Below are 15489 nucleotides of genomic sequence, written 5' to 3' on the forward strand. Positions count from 1 at the left end.
CCCTGCTCTGAGTTAGTCTTTGGGAAATGTGTCCTGGGGAGTAAGACTCATTGAAGAGCTCCTTTCTTACCCACCCCTTTTATTTAAAGCCACAGGGGCACAGAATTGAATTACCCACTGTCCCCTGTTCCCGGCACACTCTGGCTCCATTCCCAAGGAGGTCTTTCCTTTTTTGTATTTTGTTGTTGTTGTTGTTAAGGTGAAATTCACATGACATACAGTTAACCATTTTAAAGCATGCTATTCAATGGCATTTAGTGATTCATAATGTGCAACCATCACCACCCTCTAGTTCCAGAACATTTTCATCACCCTCCCCAAAAGCCCATGTCCATTAAGCAGTCACTTCCTATCCTCCCCTCCCAGCCACTGGCAACCACCAGTCTGCTTTCTGTATCCATCAATCTTCCTATGCTGGCGATTTCATATAAAGGGAATCATATGACCTTTTGTGCCTGGCCTTTTTCACTAGGCATAACGTTTACAAGTTTCATCCGTATTGTAGCTTATATAACTACTTCATTTATTTTTATGCCCAAGTAATATGCAGTTGTATGGATGTATCATATTTTGTGTATCTACTCATCCAGTGATGGACATTTGAGTTGTTTCCGCCTTTTGACTGTTATGAATAGTGCTCCTGCGAATATTCATGTGCAAGTTGTTGTTTGAGTGCTTATTTTCAGTTCTTCTGGATAATTACTTCGGAGTGGAATTGCTGGATTGTATGATAATTCCATGTTTAACTTTTTGAGGAACTGGAGGTCCTTTCTTAATGGTTTCTCCTAGGTCTACTCTGACAAGGAATAGCAGGCATGTACCATCCCATCCTTACCCTCTAAGACACACTGACCTCATTCTACTACATCTGGAAAGAAACGGAAGGAATGAGGCTGAGGAACCAGGAGTCTCTCTGGAAATGAAGAGGTCATCAAGGACATGCTGAAAAGTTTGGATTCAGGCAAGGGAAGAACTTAGAAAGGGATTCAACAACCCAGAATGAAGGAAGATGTGAAGTTAAAACACGTGTGGCTGGTGTGGCCAGTCCACTAGTGACGAAGGTGTAATACAGGACAGCATGGACTTACTTACTCCTATAATTATCGGGACGGGGGAGCCAGGCAGAAAGAGCCTTTCATGCTAAAGAGTTAAGGCACTTGGGCTCTGAGGAGCCACTGTAGACTTTTAAAAAGGAAGTGTTAGAAAGATTGCCTGGACCACAGGGTAGAGGATGGCTTGAAGAGAAGGAGGCCAAGACTAGAAGCACAAAGGCTGGTTGGGAGGTTGCCATTGTTCTAAAAGGAAGACTGGTGAGGGGGAACCTCAGAGCAGCAGTGGGGATGGAGAGGTACAATTGTTGGACAGGTAACTGTGGATATAGAGGTGAGGGCCAGGGATGGGGTGCCACTAAGAAGAGAGGGCAGGAAGTAGCCAAGGAGAGAGTGCCAAAGCCCTGCCCACACTGCCAGAGACTGGATTCAGATGAGCGGTGGAGGCCACGCGTTTAGGGACAGGAAGGTTGTGGGAACAGGCCAGACTGCTCCTTGAGTGAGGACCAAATTGAGAGGATACTCTCCTCCTTTCTCTCCCTTCAAAATGAGTTCACTGTGTTTTGACCTCAACATTTTTACTTGGAGGACATTGCAACTCCATGTAAATACAAATTTTTTTTAATCTGAACTATATCAACATTGATAAATTTTCATCAGGGAATTATTTTCCAGTGTGACTCCATCAAGCCAATTTAATTCCTTGATTGATTTTCTATATAGAGCCATTAAAATGTTCTAATGGTCTCCCTTTTTATTAATTCTTTTCTCTAAAAAATTTGACAGTGAATATTTGCTTTTTGGTCCAAATTTTAGTCAATAAGAGTTTCACCATACTTGGTTTTCAATTTTGTCAGGATTTTTGGTTTGTGTTTGTATGTTTGTTCCCACCATCACATTTCCCCCCAGTTATTGTTGTTGTTGTTGTTGTTGTTACTATTTGCAGTTTTGAGTGTTATTAACAAAATGACTTCTTTGGTCAGTTACTGTGAATTTTATCTCGTGCTATTTAGCCATTGTCAGTTTAGGTTTACGTGGATTGTTTTGACCAGTAGCATTCGTGGCAAAATCAAAACATCTTCAAGGTCAAAAACAACCTGCTGCTTCCCAGGGTTCCTCTTCCACCTAACCCCTCCTCCCACCCTCCCAAGGACTGATACCGAAAGCAAAGGAGCCGATCTGGGCAGTGGACTCCAGGGTCTTAAAACCCTTAAGACCCAGATGCTCTTCCCAGCAGCTCATTTTAATCCATCCTGCCACAGTTTGATCTTTCCTCCTTTTTAGTTGCTAAAAACCCAGAGCCTCACTGCTCTGTATTCTCTGAATTGTCATCTCTTCCTTGGCTTGTTCTTAGAAAGAGATGTTTTCCGTGGCCTCTCCCTCCCCTTTCCTCTTCCTGGGTTTTCTAGCCTCAGTTACTCCACTTCCATCAGCCCAGGGCCATGGCAGCAGGCGGTTTCCGTCACCTTTGGAAGGCAGACAGCAGTTCCTGGGAAGCTGCCGGGGAATTTTGGTCACAGATAGGAAAGGCCTTGAGAAATTGGGAGTGAATCCCATTTCAAGACACAAAATTCCCAGAAACTTTGAAATCACAGGCACTTATATTTTGAGCACTGTTTATAAATGTTAAATTAACTTTGTGAGTTTAGGAGTCATTTATACCTTGATTTGCTTGTTATATTACAATGGGCTGTCTTTGTTCTGTTTATCTTTTTATTTTTTTAAAGAGTATCTTTTTTTTCTTTTTTTTTTCTTTTTGAATGAAGGTGCTGGGGTTTGAACCCAGTACCTCATGCATGCTAAGCATGTGCTCTACCACTGAGCTATACCCTCCACCTTCTTTGTTCTCTTTAGAGCTCTAAAAGCCTGGGAGTGAGGAGGGGGCACCTAAAAGGGAGCTTTCTGGATTCTCGATAAGGCTGGTAGGTGAAGTGGGAAAGTTCTCAGGAGAGAAAAATTACCATCCTGAATGTTTCTGATTTCAAATTTCTAGTCTTCAGATACACTTCTGGACCATCCTCACCCACTACCTCCCCTATCCCCCCACCAGTGTGATGGGGGAGCTGGGCAGCCCGCCATGTTAGAAGGAGCTCATCAATCCGAAGAGCTCAGGCTGAGAAAAAATTCCCTGTAAGAGAAAGAAATTCCAGTAGTGAAATAAACTAAAGAAAACTAGAGTGACTTTAAGGAAAGGGAAGTAGTGAGGAAGGAAATAGCTCAGTGACAGAGCACATGCTTAGCACTCACGTGGTCCTGGGTTCAATCCCCAGTACCTCCATTAAAAAAAAAAAAAAAAGAGGAAAAGGAAGAGAGAAATTGCAAGACCCAAACTGGAGGAATGTGGACCACGCCTACAGAGCCGCTGACTCTGCCCAGGCAGAGGAAGAAGAGCTGATGGCAGAAGGGGATCTTAGGTCGTCCAGACACCTGCAAGAGGGCTTCCCAGTCTGTTAGCAACCTCATTGTACCCCAGCTCCATCAAAGGCTTTCCTACCTGCCCTCGCTGGCTCACTAGCTCACTGGGCAGGGGCAGGGAGAGACGGGGAGAAGGGGTCAGATTGCCCTCTCCAGGAGGAGCATTTGGGGTGAGTGACCATGTAGAGAAGAATAAAGCCCAAGGCACTTACCTTCCACGGAGAGGTGGAGGTGATCGATTTCTTAGGGAGACTCAGCAGAGTGGAATCACCAAGGTGCAGGCTGAGTGCTGGGGAGGTGCTGGAGAGGTCCCAGCCCATCTTGGGACAAGGGGCTGACCTGGCACAGGAAGGACCTGGCTGACCTGGCTGATTTATCCTCGATGAATGGAGAAATGCCAAGTGTGGGCCCGAGCATCTCTCATCTGGATCCAGCTTACTCCTCACTCTGTGGCCCCTTCACACACCAGGGCCCCAGGGACATGCTTTGGTTATTCTGCTCTGGAACAGCCATGGATGAAGCCCACGTGCACCTTACTCCCTGCTGACCTTGGGAGAAAAGGGACTGTATGTTGCACACAAAGCTGCTTATAACTGCTGTCCCCGGAAAGGTGGAGAGGTGGTGGGTGCCCTCCCTCCTCCTCAGGTTGCAAGCCCCTAGGAGAACCAGGTCTTTTCCACAGCGTTGCTGCCTGAGGGTGATACTTGTTTGAATCCATTTCTTATTCTTTGGTGTGATTGGAAGTGAACAAACGCAAATGTTTTTATAAGCTTTGAGCCGAGTGCACTGTTAACCAGCTGTAATTTAATTTATCAACCCCTCTTTAGTGGAGTCTGGCCCTACTGAATAAGAAATGCACACTTACAGCTCTTATGAAATGCTTATTTGTTTTCATCCATATTGGCTGTATCCATTTTTAAAATCAGGGCAGGGGAAATATACATATATATTGACCCAGTGATTTGAGGTGGGCCCACATTTTTTAAATCATAGTTATTTTAACTTTAAAAATAAGGATTTTTTTTTTTACTATATCGCTTCTATAAAATTAAAACAAAAGATTTGCTGCAGTATTCCCGGCTTCATAACAAGTCACCAGGAAAAACGTTTGCATTGGTCATGTAACTGTGTCTGTGGGAATCTCAGTCTTTGGGAGCTAGGTCTACAGGAGCTTTTGGGAACCTAGGCTGTTTGTTCCATATTGAAAATAGCTGGAAAATTAAGAAAAAGCAAATTCCTAATATTTGAAAGGGTTTTTTTTTCCCCCAAGTATTTTTAGAATTTCAAACGATGGTGTTTTTATCCTTTCCCTGGAAAATTTTTCCACTTCCAGACAGAAAGGGCTCTGTAGCAGCCTGTTCACCTCTAGTGGCTGCTTTTCCCCTTTTGTCATCTCTCTGCCCAGAGAGCTGGTGGGGAGGGGTGACCTTCCAGAAAGAGGGGGTGAGGAGGTGAGCTCCGTCTCATATGCCCCAAATAGAGACCCAGGCCCCTGGTTCCTGATGGACACTGAAGGGTTCCATCCCTCCCTGCATCTCCTGGACTTGAAGAGACTTCACTGAAAGGACCCTTTACAGTTGGGGAGGGTTGTGGGGAGGGTGAAAGCAGGGCTTCTCAGCCTCAGCACGTCAGCATTCTGGGGAGAGGGCTGTCAAGTGCATTGTAGGATGTTTAGTGTCATCCCTGGCCCCTACTCAGTGCACACCAGTAGCACCACCGCCTCTGAATTGTGACAACCAAAAACGTCTCCAGACATTGGTAAATGTTCCCCAGGGGTCGCATCCTCTCTGGTTGAGGTTGAGAACCACTGCAGGGGAGGGAAGCAAGAAGTGATGTTGAGGCCCTTAGAGACTAGCTATGGTGGGAACCTGTCGCCGCCCCCTGCCGCCCTACAGCCGAGAGCAGAGGGAATGGGGTTACCAGAACCCAGGGGGAGCTGAATTAGGGGATTGCAGCCACCGCCAGAACCTTGGCAACTTGCAGGGAAGGGTGCAGGAAAAAAATACCCAACCTCTCTCTCTTCCTACCTTCCAAAATCTGTGTTCCCTTCCCATTAGATGAATCTGGCCAGAAGCCAGGTGGCAGGGAAACTTGGGTAATTCAGTCCATGGAGGTCAACCTTCTGGGGTACTGAGCAGGAAAGAGAAGGACAAAGAATAGGTCTGAGGGGCAAACAGAAAATAATTAGTGTTTTCATCCATCCCTCTATTCATTCAACATTGATAGGTAGCTTAGCAAAAATGGTTCAGGGTCAGAGAAGCCTGGATTTGTAAGCTGGCCCTACCACTTACAGCCTGGGTGATCTTGAATGGGTTACTTCTCTAAACCTCAATAACCTTAAATGTTATTTAAGATGTCTCCTGTAGGCTGTGACCACTGCTCTGCTCCAGGCCGCTGTTACCACATTAAAATACAGACCTAGAGACACCAGGTTCTTGAATTTTCAAGAGCTGCTAGACATTTGGATTTTTACATGTGAAGTCTCCTGATTTTTAAAAAATGTGAGCTGTACCAAACTTGTGTGAAGCCCCAACAGTCCATTTGCACCCCTGCCAGATGTTTCTGTTGGGGCCCTTGGGGCCCTAGGACCCCTGAGCTGTGTGTATTTGGTTGGTTCTGCCTCCACGTGTACTGTCTTTTAAACAATGGTCTCTGGGGCTTAAAAAGTGAAAAGAAGAAAAGGAAGGAGGAGGAGGAAGAGGCGTCCAGCTGGGCCAGGTGAAGTGTGAGTTCCCCTCCAGATGTAGTAGCATGGCCAGGTCGGGAGTGAAGGCGAGGACTGGCTGTCGTCCCGGGCGCGACGTAGAGCCGTGATTGCGTGGGCAGTGGTCGCAGTGCCTGCTGGGGCTGCCCGTGGGAGCACTGGCCGGCACTCTTGGTTCTTCTTTGATGAAATTTTCAAAACACTCAGATAAAGAACAGAGACTAATACCACAGATACACGTGGTCCCCCACCCAGACTTCCTGCCGGGCTTTTCAGAGCTGCTGTAGCACCACCTCCCTCCATTCCTTAGGACGCTGACCTTCCTCAGGGCCATTTGTCTCAGGTCAAGGTCACCCTGGAGCTCTGTTTACTGGTAAGGTCTGAGATGATGACCTTTGGTGATCAAGTCCTCTCACTGACTGTGATGCCTGGAGATCCCACCTCTCCGCCCTGGCTCTGAGGGCCCTGGAGAGCAGAGAGCGGGGCTCCTGGGGTGAGGGTCGGGAGAGACGGGGCCAGTAAGGATTCTGCAGCCCCTGCAAGAGTTGAATGGCCGAGTCAGCAGCCAAACCGCGCTTCGGTTCCACGTTTGTTTCCTCTGACTGGTTAAAATACAGGCACTTGCCCTGCTGGGAAGGGGAGAAGTCCATAGAGAAGACTGGACGTAATGAAGTTGTCTGAAAAGAGCCCAGTGAAACCTTAAAATACTTTCATTCACCCAAAAAAGGCACAGTAGTACTCACTCGGTCACACACCGCCTTTGCCTCCCAGGACTGCTCGAGGCTGTCTGCGCCTCCATCTTCACCTCCCGTCCTCATTCCTCCTCCCACCCCCACCGCCAGCCCCCTTTTCCAGCCGGCAGGTCTGCTCTCCCTGCTCTTCCTTTTCGTCCAGCTGTGCTTGGCCTCTGATGCTCTGCCTGCCTAAGTTTCCCTCCATGAAGATCCCCCTCCTCCCACTCCTCACTTCTTTTTTCCTCTTCTGTCCTTTCATTACTACTAGTAATGGTATCATTTGTCCCCGTCATACACCATCTTGGACTGTTTCCTGACACTTCGTCTGTGTCAACTTGCCTCTGGCTCTCTGACTGAACTATTTGCTCTCTGAGAGAAGGGCCTGGGGTTTTCCTCCTGTTCCCCACAGTCCCCCACCCCCCAGCCCCCCCAGCTGGTGATCAGTTAATACCTGTGGGAAGATGAAAGCGTGAATTGATGGGTAAATGGGTGGGTGAACAGGGTTGGATGGCAGGGTTGAGGGATTTGCCACAAATGCTTGAAACAGGATTCTCCAGAGCTGGGGGCAGGGAGAATCCAACTCATCACCATTTATACTCAGCATTTCCTGGGCTGACTTGACCTCTCTTGGGAAGGACTGGGAAGGAGGCTTGACCAATGGCCTTGTTACCCCCAAAAGGGGAAGGGAAAAGACCCTAGTTCTTGTCTTACCCGAAAGATAAGAATTCAGATGGGAGACAGAAGCATTGTAAAGCAAAGATTTAAAGGTTTTATTAGTAAAGGGAAAGTACACCTCCAAGAATGGGAAGCAGGCTGATCCGAGGGCAGGTAATAATGGTCTTTGTTTGCCCTTTCTCTTAAACCCTCACTTAGAGGTGATCTCTTGATTGATTGACAACTCTTGCCCCTGGAGTGCTTAATCATGCTCGTCCCTTTTTGCACACGTCCTTACCCATGATGCACACAGAAAACCCATTAAGGGGGAGCCTAAACGGCATGCTAATTATATTACAATGAGCACTGGGTCATGTCTGGTTAGGTCCTTGTCGCTTCCATGCAGTTATGGCTGTTGGGTTCTAACCGGTTTCTTTCTGGCACTCGTTTAGATGAAATAAAGCCCTTTTACGCTGAAGGCGAGCATACTGCCATCATCCAGACCATCCTCCCTCTCCTCCACCTTATCCGCCAGGTTCCTCCCACTCATCTAACTACCTAACAGCCTGAGTCTAGAAGGTATCTCCCCCATCATACTTTAGAATTAGATGGTAAGTTTCTAATCCATGATCTGAATTGCTTTTCAAGTTTGGCAAAATGGGAAAAAAATTCTTGTTTGCATTTTCATTTTAATCAGTACAGTTGAGAATAGCCTCAAAGCCTCTGACTTGCCTGTCTGTCTGCCTAGAAATGAATGATCACTTCTCTTAGTCGAGGGACACGGGCTGGGACTTTGAGTGCATTCAGCACACTAGCTGTGTGATGCCTGGGTCTTCAGCTCCCAGCCCAGGGTGGGCCTCTTCGTGGAGGTGGGAAGAAGACGGGCAGGGGAGCATGAAGCAGTTTCTGAGCAGCAGGTGTGCCCCTTGCCAGGAGAGCCCCGACGTGGCTGGGGCAGAGGCAGTCCAGCCTCTTGTCTGCTCTCCCCTACCATCCAAGTGAGTTATCCATTCTCAGGGATGGAAAGCACAGGATTAACCAGTTCCAAAGGCTCACTTGTTGCACTTCCAACTAGTTTCCAAATGACTGAATGTTACAGGACATGTCAGCTACTTGTCTTGCTTTCCCACGGGACTTAGCACGGCCCTGGCCACACAGCCGACCGTCAGCACCTAGTTCCTGACTGTCTCGTGAAGGGCCCAGGCAGAGACCCAGCTCCTCCAGGAAGCCTTCTCGAGCCCCCTTTCTACCTTCTGACCCACCATTCGCCTCTGCAGAGACCTCCAGCACCCAAGCCCTGGGCTCCACAAGCAAGCCTGAGGGCTCTAAATGTGTCCCCAGGCCCCTCCAGTAGACCGCCTCTGCCCAGGTCAGGCTTCCTGGAACCAGCAACTGGAACCAATGTAGGCATATAGCAGATCTTTTTAAAATATAATAGTTTTACCAAGGTATACCATACACATACCATACCCATTTAAAGAGTACAATTTAGTGTTTTTTTAGCATATTCATAGAGTTGTACACCATCAACACAATCAATTTTAGGGCACTTTCATGACTCCAACAAGAAATTCCACACCCTTTAGCAGTTACCCTTCATTCCTCCGTGTCAGTTTCCTGTGACTGCTGTAACAAGTTACCACAAACTTGGTGGCTTAAAGCAACAGCAACTTAGTGGGTGGAGGGCATAGCTCAGTGGTAGAGCACATGCTTAGTGTGCACGAGGTCCAGCGTTCAATCCCCAGCACCTCCATTAACATAAAAGGAAAATAAATTAAAATTTAAAAATAAATTAAACAACAACAGTTTATTGTCTCACAGTTCCAGAGGCCAGAAATCTGAAATCAAGATGTCAGCCAGGCCACATTCCCTCTGCAGACTCTAGGACAAATCCGGTCCTTGCCTCTTCAGGCTTCTGGAGGTTGTCAGCATTTCTTTATGCATCCCTCCAGTCTCTGCCCCTGTCTTCACATCACCTTCTCCTCCATGTGTCTTCCTTCCTACGTGTGTCTGGTGTCAGACCTCCCTCTGCCCCTCTCTTATGTAGGACATTTGCAACAGCATTCTGGGTCCACCCAGGTCACCCAAAATTATCTCCTCATCTCAGTATCATCAACTTAATCACACCTGCAAAGACTCTTTTTCCAAGTAAGATAACATTCACAGAGACCAAGGACTTGACATGGGTAACTTTGGGAGGCCATTCTTCAGCCTTCCACACTCTCCACAGCACCCCCTAGCCCAGATGGAATTCACGTAGATACAAAACATCAAATTAAAAGTGCACATATGTACAAATTTTTAGTATATTCATAAGGTTGTACAACCGTCACCACTGTCGGATCCCAGAACATTTTTATTAACCCAAAAAGAAACACTGTATCAATCAGCAGTCATTCCACCTGCTCCCCATTCTCCAACCCCTGGCAACCACTAATCTACTTCTTGTCTCCATGATTTGTCTGTTTTGGACATTTAATATGAGTGGAATTATACAATATGTGATCTTCTGTGTCTGGCTTCTTTCACTTAGCATAATGTTTTCAAGGTTCATCTGCATTGTAGTGTGTATCAGTACTTCATGTCTTTTTATGGCTGAATAATATTCCATTATATGGATGTACCACACTTTATTTATCCATCCACTGGTTCATGAACATTTTGGTTGTTTCCACATATTGGCTTTTATGGATAAGGCTCTTATATAAACATTTACCATACACATTTCTATGTGGATGTATGTTTTTTATCTCTTAGGTATATGTCTAAGAGTGGGAGAGACTTTAGGACTGGTTTCCACAGTAGCTGCACCATTTTACATTCCTATCAGCAGTGCATGAGAGTTCCCATTTCTTCACATCTTCATCAAAACTTAATATCTGTCTTTTTGATTAAAGTTATCCTAGTAGGTATGAAGTAGTTCCTCGTTGTGGTTTTGATTTGTATTTCCCTGATGGTTAATGATGCTAAGCGTCTCCTCATGGGCTTATCGGTCATTTGTATATCTTTTCTGGAGAAGTGTCTATTCAGACCCTTTGCTTATGTTTTAACTGAATTATTGGTCTTTTTAGTATTGAGTTTTAAGAGTTTTTAATGCACTTTAGATACAAATCCCTTGTCAGATACACGATTTGCAAGCATGTTCTCCAATTCTGGGAGTTGTCTTTTTGCTTTCTTAAGGATGTCCTTTGAAGCACAAAAATCTTCAGTTTTGATGAAGTCTAACTTTTTTTGTTGTTGCTTCCTTTTTGGTGTCATGTTTAAGATGCCATTGCCTACTCCTATGTTTTTTTCTGAATTTTAGAGTTTTACCTCTCAAATTTCAATCTTTGATACATTTTTAAGTTAATTTTTATATATATATATATTTATTTATTTATTTATTCATTTATTTGTTTGTTTGTTTGTTTGTTTATTTATTTATAGTGAGGTGTAGGGGTCCACTTTCATTCTCTTGCATGTGAGTATCTAGTTGTCTCAGCCCCATTGGTTGAAAAGACTATTCTTTCCCCCCAGTTGATTGTTTTGACACCCTTGTCGAAAATCTATTGACTGCAAGCGTGAGGGTTTATTTCTGGACACTTGGTTCTATTCCATTGATCTGTATTATGTCTATCCTTACGCCAGTTTTGAAATCAGGAAGTGTGAGTCCTCCAGTTTTGTTGTATTTTTCCAGATTGTTTTGGCTGTTCCGGACACACAGCAGATTCTTCTGACACATTTGTTGCTCTGTCACTTGCTTTCTTGTTTGCTTGATGGACTGGCAAGGCTGTGAGGGCCTAGCTGACCTGCATGGTTAGGTGAGAAATTCCTCTCCCTCCTCTTCAGCCTCCCGCTCACAAGGCATTTGGGCAGGAGAGGTCTGCGCTGCTCTGGCTGAGCCGTCTTTGTCCAGGGCAAGGCAGTAAAAGAGGGAACTTGGTGAGGTGACTCTGGCCCCTCAAGCAGGAAATCTAAATCTAAACAATCCTCCCATCCCTGCCTCCCTTCCCCTTCCCTGCTCACCTTACAGGGTTGGTGTTTGGGTGGTTATAATTCTACTAGATCCACTTCCAGCCAACACACCAGCTCTCCTCGTGTGCCTCTGTCATTCCTGTCACTCTCCGGCCACTTCCTAAGCACGATGCACTGTGAGATGGTGCAGGATTGGGGATACCTGTCCTGTCAGGTGGGGCAGGTGTAGCAGTCCAGCCTTCCTGGGGCATCTCTGGACACCTCCAAGTGTCCTTTATGGACCCAGCAGGAATGTTGCCTGAGCTGCAGGCACTGATTTTGCTGGTGGATGAGACTTTTTTCTTCCCCGGGGTGCTTTCAGTCCTTGCCTTAAAGAGACAAAAAGAAGGGTGGGGGAAAAGAGGGGTGAATCAGAGGGCAGATTTTTCTGAAAGATTTCAAGAGAAGTTGACCTTTGATACTGGTACCACAATACTGAGGACTTACAGCTTTGACCTTTTTCAAAATCTGGCAAGAAGCTGGGAGCTCTTTTTAATGAATAAAAGTGATAAAATCAAGTCTGACTTCTTCATCCCCATAGGGTACCAGGAGCGTTTCACCACGGCCTCCCTGAAGGGCAGGGGGTGGCCTATGACTGAGAGAAACTGAGCTCAGTGCCGCCAGTGCTAACTGTGTGAACTTGGACCTGTTACCCACCCTCTGTGAGCACAGCATCCTCATTTGTTAAATAAAGTTACCTCCCTCCTGGTGGCAGAGGGAGGACAATAAGGGTTCAAATAGAAGGAAACTGTTCATTATTATCAACTGATCAAATGCTTTCTTTGTGGCAGTCTTTATGTTAGTGTTTAAACTAAATCAGGCGGGGTAAAGGAAAAGATTTCATGATCTGCAGAGCCACAAACTGGAATGTTTTGAGCATCTGCTGTGTATTTAATCCTATGCCAGTCTTCATGTGTATTTTTGATTCTTTGAGGTTTGAAAGATGCTAATTAATGGTACCTCTTCCCCATACAGATTCTAAACCAGTTGAGAACTACACAGAGGAGTCAATAGAGATAAAAGTAGAGATTGTATTATAGGTGAAGGCTGGATCAACAAACACATGGCTCAGACCTCCAGCTAAAGTGCACATTCATACCTCCCTGCAACTTTTTGTTTCCCAGTTCGAAGCCTGGTTCCAGGCTGCAGAGCCTAAGGGGCAGGTGTCCTGTGGACTGATTTGGGGCCCTGAGGATGGTAACTTTGGTCCTTTGGCTGCCTCCATGAGTCTAGGCTCTGCTTCATGGGCTTTAAGTAGCACTGGTCCTGATGGAGGGTCACCAACTCTGCTTATCTCATCATAAAGACCTGTGTCTCTAGAATGTTGGTGCTAATTCTCCAAATCTGTGCTCTGCGTGCACCATGAAACTTGTTGTCAATTCCAGTTTCTCTGTAGACACTTAAAGCTCTGTGACTATATGCAGGTGAGTTAACCTATCTTGAGCCCTGGATCCTTACCTGTGAAGTAGGGGTGGTAATTCCCAACCCAAAGGATGTTGAGGGACTGGAGAGAAAGTATTTGGTTAGGGACTGGCACATAATAGGTCCACTAAGCCTGGTTCATTGCACTGGGGAACTCAGCTTCCATTCCAGACTCTGAGGCTTTTCTCTGTGTGCTGAGCAAGTCTCTTTGGGGGCCAGATGGTCAGGGACAGGTCTGTGGGCTAGAGTTAGAGATGCAGATTTGGGAAAGACAAAGTCCCAACAGCAGTGGGTCACTGAAAGGCACTGCATGGAACTGCAGCGATTTATTGTCTGTGTAGTGGGATTTCAACCCCATGTTTCAGGCTTCCTCCAGGTTGGAGGTGGGAGGGACGGGGTGGTTAGCGGAAATGTCAGTGCCTCCCTTCAAACCCATACTTAGGACTGTCTAAGGCAAAATGGTGAAGTCAGCAATGGTTTCCCCAAGGCACCCACCTCCTCTTTCTGCACCCCTTCCTACTCTTTCAGCAGCCTTCCCCTAGCTGGCTAGGAAGATGGGTCTCTGAAAAGCGAATTTACTCTAATACAGAGGGCAGCAAGATATGAGCTAATTCCAGCCTCCCTCCTGTCATTGTACAGCCTGTGAACTACAGACGGTTTTTACATTTTTAAACAATTGGGAAAAAAAATCAAAAGAAAAAGAATATTTTTTGACATGTAAAAATTACATGAAATTCACATTTTACTGGAACATTAAATAAAACTTTTATTGGAACCCAGCCACAACCATTTGTTTACATATCGTCTATGGCTGCTTTCAGCAGAGTTGAGTCGTTGTGACAGTCTCCCAAAGTCTAAAATATTTACCTTCTGGCCCTTTAAGGAAAAGTTTGTTGCAGGGAAAGGGGGTGGGAATGGATAAACTGGGAGTTCGAGATTTGCAGATACTAACTACTATATATAAAACAGATAAACAACAAGTTTCTTCTGTATAGCACAGGGAACTATATTCAATATCTTGTAGTAACCTATAATGGAAAAGAATTTGGAAAGGAATATATGTATGTATATGTATGACTGAAACACCAGGAATTCACACACATTGTAAACTGACTATATATCAATTTTTTAAAAAAGTGTGTTGGTGCCCTGCTCTACGACGTTAAGAGATTTAACGTGTTATGTACGGGATTTGCTTTCAGAGGATGGGGCAAAACAATGGAATTCAGGTGTTGCTGGCGGGTCTGCAGGGGAGACACTGGGTGGGAAGCTTTCCTGCTATCCTTCCAGGTAGAAGGGCTGAGGGGAGATAAACGTCTAGTCCTGCAGGTGGGGCTGCTTCTGTCCACACTGGGATAGGGGGTCAGGCCTATGCATTACTCTAGCTGTGGAGACAGCAGGATTCAGAAGTGGATTCACAACCCTTAGTGAGCCTTTCCCACCAGCTTCCCTGCCTGGCTGGTGGCAGTGACTTTACCTGAGGCCTTTCACATTCCCAGAGCTCTGCCCAGCCTCCTGGTTGACCCTGAGCAGCACACTCATTGGTCGCGTCTCTCTTGTTTCCGCAGAATTTGCCTTCTGCCAGGTGGATGCCTCCATCGCTCTGGATCTGGCCCTGGCTGTGCTGTGTGACCTGCTCCAGCAGTGGGACCAGCTGGGCCCTGGACTCCCAGTCCTGCTGGGATGGCTGCTGGGAGAGGGTGATGACCTCATGGTCTGTGTGGAGAGTGCGCATCAGGTAATGCCGGGGTCTCAGGGCAGTGGAGGCGGGTGGGAGTGTCCTAAACCCACTGTATGCCACACTTAGAGGCTTACGTGGGCTGAATGTGCCTGCTTCTGGATGCTCAGATACTGAGCAGTAACCGATTTGGAAGGCCTCCAAGTGACTCCGGCAGCCTGCTGGGGGCGCTGGGGGGCACCTGGGCGGTTCTCATGGTCGGCTTTGGGGGTTCCAGTGGTAAGCCTTCTGAGCAGTCAGGGGAGAGGACTTTGAAAGAGGCCTCTTGGAAATTGAGAGTTAATTATGGAGAAGGCTCATTAGTCAGCATTGGAGTAACCAGGGCTCCCACAGTGAAGTCTGAAAGTGAAATACCCCCAGAGCATCAGGGTCCTTCCAGGATCTTTGCTGCTTGAAGAAAACTGTGTGCCTCCTCCAGATGGGGGAGCAGTTGACAGATAGGGAAACTGAGGACCAAGATAAGCAGCAAAAGCATCTTGAGAACTGAAATTCCCATCCACCAGTATCTGACTCAGCTGGCTCCCCAGCAGGCCAGGAACTCAAAAAGCAGCCTGTTTATAGGAAATTTGGAGACAAGATAAAGTATCTGTGATAAAATGACCTTGAAAATCCCCAGCATTATAGAAATTTGGTTTCATACTCAGAGACGAGTGTCTCGTGTTTGACGGCTCTTTAGTCTTTGTTCTGCTGCTCAGATTTGCCTTCCTCCCTCCTCTCCGATTTCTAGATGCACCTTCAGGTCTAGGGCCCACTGTTGTGTTGAGGTCCCCTTTTCAGCAC

At 46.4% G+C, this 15489-nt stretch overlaps 1 protein-coding gene across 6 annotated transcripts in view; it reads left to right on the forward strand.

Annotated features, from left to right (window-relative positions):
• THADA (THADA armadillo repeat containing) overlaps window positions 1-15489 on the forward strand; it is a 286630-nt gene that overhangs the window by 269761 nt on the left and 1380 nt on the right. For 4 of the 6 annotated variants that reach the window (XM_010997148.3, XM_064494536.1, XM_064494535.1 and 1 more), the window contains one exon: window positions 14540-14709. In XM_010997148.3, coding sequence (XP_010995450.2) covers window positions 14540-14709 — 170 coding nt within the window. Of the gene's footprint in view, window positions 1-789; window positions 1655-8008; window positions 8147-14539; window positions 14710-15489 lie in introns of those variants that run through there. The other 2 variants (XM_064494537.1, XM_064494538.1) reach the window with 2 other exon arrangements.

Source organism: Camelus dromedarius, chromosome 15 (genome assembly GCF_036321535.1).
Source record: "Camelus dromedarius isolate mCamDro1 chromosome 15, mCamDro1.pat, whole genome shotgun sequence".
Taxonomy (NCBI): domain Eukaryota; kingdom Metazoa; phylum Chordata; class Mammalia; order Artiodactyla; family Camelidae; genus Camelus; species Camelus dromedarius.